The sequence below is a fragment of the Impatiens glandulifera genome, chromosome 1, assembly GCF_907164915.1.
Source record: "Impatiens glandulifera chromosome 1, dImpGla2.1, whole genome shotgun sequence".
In the NCBI taxonomy this organism is placed as follows: Eukaryota; Viridiplantae; Streptophyta; class Magnoliopsida; order Ericales; family Balsaminaceae; genus Impatiens; species Impatiens glandulifera.
Genome location: NC_061862.1, coordinates 122,702,884 through 122,712,286, shown reverse-complemented (window position 1 = coordinate 122,712,286; position 9,403 = coordinate 122,702,884). Strand labels below are relative to the sequence as shown.

Genomic DNA, 9,403 nt, shown 5'->3' with positions numbered 1-9,403 from the left:
GAAAGAGAACTCTTTTTATCTGCCATCCCTAAATTATTTCTCATTATTTTATTGTATTATTGTCTCAAAAATTTTAAAATTATAAATTAAAACATAGCTTTCATTAAGGTCATGTTTGAAGTTGATTATTAAGAATATAGCTTTAGGAGTAAAATTTCATCATTTACTAATTTGAAGAAGGCTAAATATACTAATAGCCATAACTTGCAGTGCCATTTTATTAAAATTAAAATTATAATCTAATTAAAATTATAAAATAATATATATGAAGTTATTAATTTTTTTTAAAAATAACATATTATAAGGAAAATGAATAGATAAAAGAATTTAAGAGAGAAAATAATATCATAACTTAGTAAAAAAAAAAAAAAAGAGATAATAAAGATAAATTATTTTATTTTGTCAATAAATCAAATTGTGTCCCTTCTTCCTCTAATAATTTCTCAATTATAAATAGTATTTTTAAAATTATGTATAATAAATTTAAATAGATTAATTAAATTATTTAAAATTTTATATCATAAAAAATATCTTTTTTATATTTTAAATAAGAGAAATGATTGGGGGAGAGAATTTGAGGGAGAAAATGAGAGAGGGAATAATATTAGAAAAAAAAAAAAAAAAAAATTTCTTTCTTCTTTTTACACTTTTTATCTTTTTTTCAAGATATCATTCCTTCTTTCAAATTCCCTTATTCTATCCCTTCTGCTTAAATAATTATATATTTTATTAATATTATATGTTGACTAGTAGTTAGTAGTTGAAGTAAACTTTTGACAAAAAGACGTGATTTTGAGTTCAAATATTTTATATTAAAAGACAACAGATTTGTAAGTTATTATATTTAAAAAATTGTTCCAATATCTTTCCGTTTTTTTTTTTTTATATTCAAATTAAAAACGCGTCTCTCTCTCTCTCTTCAATGGAGCTACAGAAATGGTTGAAGTCTTTGAGATTCTGATAGAAGGCAGGTAGTAGTATTCATTCTGTCTTTTCTTGGAAGGCGTTTATTCTCCCATGAGAAGCAAAATCATCATATTAACCTCATTTTAACCTCATTTTCTCCGTTTCTCTCGAATCGGTTATGGTTTTCTTCAAAGGGATTTTAGTGTTTCTTCTACCAACTTTTCTACTGCTCTCGGCATCCCTTTTCTCATTCGCAAATGCCCATTTTGAAGAAGGTATTTCTTTTATCTTCATGCTTTCGTTGTTCTTGGAAAAAGAAAAAAAAATACCCATCTGATTTCTTTAACTGATTAGGTGAGAATGAATACGGTGTTATTTCTTGGGGAGCGAAAAGGTCTGTTCTTGGGTTTAACAACAATGGAGGAAATGTTCAGAATAAATCGATGATTTTAGCAGCTGATAGAACCAGGAGGAAAGACCCTCTTAACAAATTCAATTACTACACTGGTGGATGGAATATCAGTGAAGTACATTATTTCTCTGTAAGTTTATAACAAACTCGCACATAACCTGTTTGATTTAATGCTAGAACCAGTTTTTTTTTACATGATAGTTTATTTCATTTGGTTCAGTCTGTGGGTTTTTCTGCTGCTCCTCTCTTTGTTATTGCTGGAATCTGGTTTGTTGGATTTGGCTGCTTCTTGCTTCTCTTCTGCGCCTGTTGCTGCTGCTGTTGGCGGACAAATTATGGTTATTCTCAAACTGCATATGCAGCTTCTCTTATTTTTCTCTTACTCTTCAGCCTTGCTGCAATTATTGGCTGTGTCATTTTATACACCGGGCAAGGAAAGTTTCATGACAGTACGTCAAACACATTGGGTTATGTTCTCAATCAGGCTGGATTTACGGTTGATAATCTCAGAAATGTATCGAATTATCTAGCTTCTGCTAAGAAAGTAGGAGTGAATCAAGTGGTTTTGCCTTCGGATGTTCAAAACAACATCGATGATGCTAATGCAAAGATTGTTTTTGCTGCGAATACTCTTCAAAGTGTGACCGTAAAGAACAAGGATAATATCGACAAAGTTTTAGGCGAAGTGTGAGTGAAATATACAAAAAAATAAACCGTTGCTTTGCCTCTACTTTTTCTGAATTTGAATTTGATTTGCATTCCTTGTTACTGAATTGCAGGAGGTTGGCTCTTGTTATAGTTGCTGCGGTGATGCTTCTTGTTGCATTGCTTGGTTTCTGTAAGTGCTGCTCTTGTTAGAATTTAATTCTTCTGTAAAATGATCTTATAGTTGAATTTTCTTTTATGCAGTTTGCTCTGTTCTTGGATTACAATTCTTTGTATACTGGTAAGTTTGAAATAAATATCATTGCTCGATGGATCTGTTATAAACTTATAATAGCCTCTCTAATCTTGTTGGGTGATTTTGATGTTTTACAGTTTGGTGATAATTGGATGGATTTTGGTGGCAGTTACATTTATCTTGGGTGGTGTATTTCTCCTCCTCCACAAGTATGTAATCTTTCACTATGTGTCGTCTGGATTCTATCTCGATTCCATTGAGAAATCATTTTTGTGCCTTTTGTAGTTCAACCAGTTTTTTTTTTTTGGTAAAAGAAGTTTGGATGGATGGGAAATAAATGTAGTTAGATTTTTGCTGGATCACAAACTATATTTTAGGTTAAATGACAAAAAAAAATTGAGCTGAATAAAATCAAGCTCAATTTTTTTTAGACAAATAATTTCATTTCTGTTAATAAATGTAGTTGGATTTTTAGCTGGATCACAAACTATATTTTAGGTTAAATGACAAAAAAAAATTGAGCTGGATCAAGCTCAATTTTTTTCTTTATAAACAAAGGGCTGGATCAGCCTAGGCATTAAGAAAAAATTGATTATGAGAACATTGATAAATTGAAAAAAGGTGATCTTATTTTTCGAGGATTGATCATGGGATATGAATCTAGCTTTGAAAAATTTTCTGGCATAAAATTGACGGATCCTCTCTGTTCATAAAGAAAAATTTCCTTGCCTAGATAGGTCACAGTTCATTAGAATAATAAAATTTTAGGTGAAGTATGATTTCATTTTTATGAGGCAAATAAATTTTCATCTTGTAAAAAAATGTAGTTTGTATATTTTGGGCTAAATGACACAAATTTGAGCTGGATAAAAATCAAGCTCAATTTTGTTTTTCTTTATATAGAAGGGCTCGTTATAAATATCTTTGTTTATTAAAACAAGTTTAATATTTCAAAAGAAAAAGGAACATAAAGAGTAATTTCTTCTTCCTCTTTTATTGTTTTAAAGTGTTGTAGGAGATACATGTATAGCCATGGATGAATGGGTGAAGAACCCGACAGCACACACAGCCTTAGACGATATCTTACCATGTGTGGACAAGGCAACCGCCCAACAAACATTGACACAGAGCAAAGATGTAACCTCCGCTCTGGTTTCAATAGTTAATGGGATTATCGCAAATGTATCTAATGTTAATGTGCCTAATAACCTTAAGCCACTCTATTACAATCAAAATGGCCCGTTGGTGCCATTTCTTTGTAATCCCTACAATTCGGATGATGGGTCTAACCGTGCTTGTGCCATTGGTGAAGTAAATCTCAACAATGCCACTCAGGTATTGCTTACTTTCTTTACTTTTTTTTTTTTTTTTACAAAAAAGGGTAAATGGGCTTGTATGTATCTCACCCATATTATTCTTGAGATATTGTTTGGCATCCACCCGTTTCTCATTTTTATCCAGCCTAGATTAAGATGAGAAATGGGATGTGCGTAAAAAATGAGCATGCATGAAGATTCTCAGCATGAAGAGAATCTATAAACTGTCATAATTTCAGGATAATCAAATGTTTGATGGATATGAGTGTATACTTGTAGCTTGTTTAATGTGGGGTTATTTGAAAATAAAATTAGGTTATGAAATCAAAATCTTGTTTGAAAAAGTATAATTTTTAGGTTAAATTACAAAAATGTTCTTTTTGTATTTAAATTTTGTAAATATTTTAGTCGATAAATTAAGTGATTTGATGGTTGAAAACACATTAAGAACTATTTTTTTTTTTTTAAGAAAAGCACAAGTTTCCTAAGTGAGAACAAATGTTGATACTTGTGACTCATTTGGAAACAATATTATTTTTATTAGATCTTTAATGGACGTGGATCTTTTAATGGACGTGGATTTAGATGAGATAATGTTTGAAAATAGAACTTAGTAAGAGACTGATTTTCAATAGTTTATTGACAATTTATTGTATGAATACAAATTCATGTAAGCTAATCTGGATATATATCTAAATGATATGACGTTTGAAAACATAACTCAGTCATAGACAAACATTTGACAATTTGTTGATCGTTCTCATATTGATACATATCCAGATCCAAAAATAGAAAGTATTTTCAAATGGTCCCTAATTTAAGTAAGTAACCCTTTTATATTCTTAACCAGGTGTGGAAGAACTATGTTTGTGAAGTTTCCAACGATGTTTGCACAACCGTGGGGCGTTTGACACCATCAATGTACAACGAAATGACAAGTGCTGTGAATGTCAGCTATGGCCTTTACCACTACGGACCATTCCTCATAGGGCTACTCGACTGCAGCTTTGTTCGAGAGACTTTTACGGTCATAAGTAAAGATCACTGTCCAGACCTGACCCGATATAGCCAATGGGTCTATGCAGGCTTGGCAGTTGTTGCAGGTTCTGTTATGTTGTCTTTGGTCTTTTGGGTACTTTATTCTAGGGAGAGAAGACATAGGAAGTATACTAAGCTTGTTGATTCTTCATCCGTTCATAGTTCTTTTGGGGACAAGAGGATAAGATGATTTTCAGATTTTTGTTTGTTAACTTTCAGGATTATCTATCTATCTATATACATATGTGTGCATTTGGGCTTGATAAATATATATATAAGGCTAATTGACATATATATATATTCACAAATTTATATTTCTCAAAGATATTATGAGGTGTTTTTCAAAACATTAGAAATGAATATTTGAATAAGATACTTAAAGATAATATTATATTTAAGTCTACATCTTTTTATTGAAACCCAACTTCAGCTCAATACATTCTTACTGTAAAATATAAAAACTATTTAAAATCTAACTGACATTGTCGAATTTGAACATAAAAGATCTAGTGCTTCAGTTATTTTTTTTTAGGGACTATAAAAATTTTAGGTATTAAATAAAAAAATTTGATTGACTAAAATTATGATAGTTTAAGTCATAAATTACACCGTTTAAAGTTCTAGTTGCATTTAATAAAAAAAAATATTATTCAAACTTGATGTCACGGAATGAAATTCGACCTCTGACACTAAACTAGACCGACTTAGATTCTAGCTAGTAAGCCTTTTTACACAATGCAAGAATAACTTAGAGAAAGAAAGAACTTGAGAATAAGAATTTTGTATTGAATACTTGGTGATTACAATGAAATATCTTTGATATATTTATAGGACTTACAACGTATTAAATTAGAAATTGTCTTTCAATTACAAGTTAATGACACTAATTTATGATATTTCTTCCTTAATTAGAATATCCCTTCCTAAGTAAGAATATCCCTTCTAATCTCTTCCTTAATTATATTCCTTAATTATAATATATCTTCTAATCTCTTCCTAAATTAGAATATCTATTTTAATATATTCCTTAATTAAAATATTACTTGGGCCTACTTAGGCGATTGTGCCTCTCTTGGGCTTGAGAAATTAGCGCAATGTGAAACCAAGACTTTAACGAGCCTCAACATCCCCTGGATTGAGTCGTGACAATAATGAGCCGTAACATTGAGCTTCAAATAATAAATGAAATGTTTTTTCCGAAAAAAATCATAAAAATATAAAATAACTCAACATTTAAACTTAAGTGGAAACACTTTAACCAAAAAAAACAATTAAAATAATTTTTTAATGAAATAACATATTTTGGTTACAAATTAATTTAATTTATATATAATTCAAACATAATTACACATTTTCAGCCAAAATATTTAAATTAAATTTGTAATCAATTTACAAAATTTAAACAAACAATAATATTTTAATTACACCGAATTTTATATCATTGAGTCACAATTTTTATTACCATCCCCTTATATTTAAAGAGTAGATATTATAAATAATAATTTTAATTTTTTGACGAACGGTTAAATTAAGCCCCTTAGGGCATTTGTAGCAGAATCCTTAAAATGTGTTCTATCTCTATTATGAAGATAAATAATATAAAAGTTGTAAAAAAAATGCTTTATCAAATTCCCTATCCTTATAATTTTTTAGGGATGATGAACAGTGAATCTTTATATTTAGGGATTACTGTAGCATCCCTAAATAATAAAATAATATATTTTCTCTTTCATGAATATTTAAATATATATAAGTAAGTAATTAAGTGGTTGAGGTGGTTGAAAAGTTGGTCATTTTAATAAATATTTAAATGATATATGGATAAGGATAAGTAAGCTGATGTAGAATAATTTATATTTTGATTCTCTAAAATAGGGATATTATTATTTTTTATTATTTTTAGGGATACAAAATAAGGAAGCTGGTTCAAAGTCTTCTCTTTTAAACTTTATAATTTGTAACTCTTTATTATTAAAGTTATACAAAATAAAATTTTGTCTTAATAGTTTCAAACACCAATAATTTATTATTATTACATTTATATATAAATAAATAAAAAAATAAATTTCACTAATTTAATTACTGAATTTTAACGAATTAAGAATTTTGTTTACCAAATTTAAAAATATTATTAGTCAAAACTTTTAATTTAGTAACATGAATTTATTTATTTATTTATTTATAAATGTCATTAAATAAAAGAATAGACTGAGGAATAGGTGGCAACGGGCAATGACTTAACATAAAGAAATTTGATATTTGATCCGGTGTCTTACAGACAACTAGAAAGACAGACCGTTGATCATCAAAGACCCCGACTCCGATTTAAACAGTGAAGATGATGAATATGATTTTTTTTACCCTGATTAATCTTGAAATGTAAATAATTTTTATTTTTGTTTCATTTAAGAAACTAAAGTTTGTTATATACATATGGAAATTTATTTTATTCGTTTGAATAAATTACATTACTCAACCATAACTTATTTGAGAGATTTTTATTTGTAGGAGAAATCATGTTTTTTTTTTCAACTTCTAGGATACCCTAGTGCTTTTTCTTTGTCGGTCCAATCTAGAACTTGATCTTTATTTTTACATTTGTAGATAACTTTTAAGACCTTTAAATATAATTGAGTTGTACAATTGACTGAAATTTTGATAAATGAAAAACAAAAGTGACTATTAAATTTTAGCCAGCTAAGGAAGAAGGGGATTTCCACAATGATCCATCAATCAAGTAAAGGATCAAAATTAATTCTTACTCTTGAATTCTCTCATACACACATTTGTAATAAACAAAACATCTTGAAAGAGGACCCACAAAAACACTCATCCTCTAGCCATACCACTAAATTTACATTAACCAATATACCTCAATAAACAACTATAAAAACCAAGACATGAATTAACAAAATAATGATCAAACAATTGTGAACCTTAAGTGATCAAGTAGGTTTAAGATCTTGGAACATAGCATCCCATCTGATCTCCATGCGACTCGACCAATAAGGATCACCTTCTTCTTCTTCTTCGTTGTCTACTTCGGCCTTTTCACTACCTTCTTGTAGGTCATGATGATGAACAATTAATGGGCTAGAAAAACTATGAACCCTAGGATTGCGTTGATCAGAAATGATCAATGGGCTTCCATTCGTCAACAAGAGCCTCCCTTGAATATCCTGACTATTCATAATCATCTTCTTGTTCCTCTTGAGCATAGTTGTCCCCTTCAACCTCGAGGCACTATAACTCCTCTTTGGCACGATCACAATTGTTCCTCCTCCTCCACTCTTCTCATTGCGATGAACGAGAGAGCGAATGCACTTGGCTAGACGTTTCTTGGTCCTTTTGATGGCCACAATTATGTTTGAGACGGAATGATGATGATGATGATATCGCGTTTCTTTACTAGCGAGCTTGAGGATCTCTAGCCTATGTTTGGCAATGGAGATACCCATGCTTTGGAGGAATTCATGGTTCAAGTAGGTTATGTCTTCTTCTTCGAGCTCATTTTGGGAGAAAGATAGGCCATAATCGTAGACTAGAGATGAGTCTAAGCCGGTTTTTGCTAGCCATGAGAACCAGTCAATGGCCATGGCTAATTGTGACTTAATGATGGCTTTGTGATTGTGTGTGTCTATATATATATATATATATATATATATATATATTTGTTGAATTTTGTTGGTGAGTTGAAACTTGAAATGGGTAGTTAAGAATTGGAGAAGGGACCCAAAAAGTAAATGTGGAGTGGGGGACTAATTTAGTGCTTTTTTTTTTTGTTACTCAGATCCAATAGTAATGATACATATGGCCCAGAAGGAAAGCAAAAGAAATGAGTGATGGCTAAGGAATACACGTACTCTTTCTCTCTATGACTATGGAAACATTCTTCCCCATCAATCACGCATTCAAGGCTTTTAACACCGGCTTTAACTCATGCTATATTCATATAAGATGGGTACATTGTGAAATACTCTTTAAGGTTGGATCTGAGTTAATTTGAATCTAAATTAGATCGAGTAAATATTGATATATTCTTGTAAAACACTTGTTTTTTTCTTGTTAAGTGTATAATCTAATATTAAAATTTCTTCTAAATCCAAAAAATTTAATTTTCAATTGTACTCATTCAATTTATCACACTTCTAAGAAACTAAGCAAGATGGAGATTAACATTAATTGGAGGCATATTTTGTCACTTTACTAACTTATGTTCATATTTGAAGTCTCATTCCTAACTTATGTTCATATTTGAAGAACTTTACTTAGTTATGTTCATATTTGGAGTTTACTTTCTCTTTTCATTTGTCCACCTATATTTTTAATATCTAAAAGTTGTATTATTAAATTAAAATTAGTGAAAATATTTTCTTACAATGCAAACATATATATAAAAAAAGGGTAACATGAGATTTTTTTTTGGATACATCTTTTTTCATTATTTTACGCTAAATAGTAGAAAGATCGCATTAATCATGGTAAAATATAGACAAAATATTACCGAATACAAAACTATAACTAATATTATAAGTTTATCACACAATAAATCAATCAAATAAAAAAAATATCATGACTTCTCAAATAAATCTATATTCATAAATAAGAGCTTAAAATCTTTGCGAGTGCATAACAATTGTAAATGAGTCTAGTTCTTCGCCCATTTATAATTAATGAGCCTCTCTTTTAGTTATGGAAATTGGGAACTTTGCTTTTCAAGTGTACATGCATTGAACATGGATCTTTCTCCTATTTGATGTGTATCTATCTCATACTCCTCCCTAAAAGATGTTCATTAGGCTAAGCAAATCATGTGTCTCATTGTGTGGT

At 29.7% G+C, this 9,403-nt stretch overlaps 2 protein-coding genes across 3 annotated transcripts; one reads left to right on the top strand and one right to left on the bottom strand.

The window, feature by feature from the left end:
• Positions 1-903: 903 nt before the first annotated feature.
• On the top strand, positions 904-4,843 carry LOC124922167. Of its 2 annotated transcripts, none has more exons than XM_047462908.1 (8): positions 904-1,176; positions 1,259-1,448; positions 1,539-2,005; positions 2,098-2,156; positions 2,228-2,264; positions 2,357-2,428; positions 3,227-3,554; positions 4,386-4,843. In XM_047462908.1, the coding sequence occupies exons 1-8, from the start codon at positions 1,085-1,087 to the stop codon at positions 4,761-4,763; spliced, it is 1,623 nt and encodes a 540-aa protein (XP_047318864.1). In that variant the 5' UTR covers positions 904-1,084; the 3' UTR covers positions 4,764-4,843. The 2 variants fall into 2 exon arrangements, with proteins under 2 accessions (XP_047318864.1, XP_047318855.1); XM_047462899.1 differs by having other exon boundaries at positions 904-1,181; positions 1,261-1,448.
• Positions 4,844-7,286: 2,443 nt separating this feature from the next.
• On the bottom strand, positions 7,287-8,209 carry LOC124922137. The gene has a single exon (XM_047462867.1). The coding sequence runs from the start codon at positions 8,167-8,169 to the stop codon at positions 7,519-7,521; it is 651 nt and encodes a 216-aa protein (XP_047318823.1). The 5' UTR covers positions 8,170-8,209; the 3' UTR covers positions 7,287-7,518.
• Positions 8,210-9,403: the final 1,194 nt, after the last annotated feature.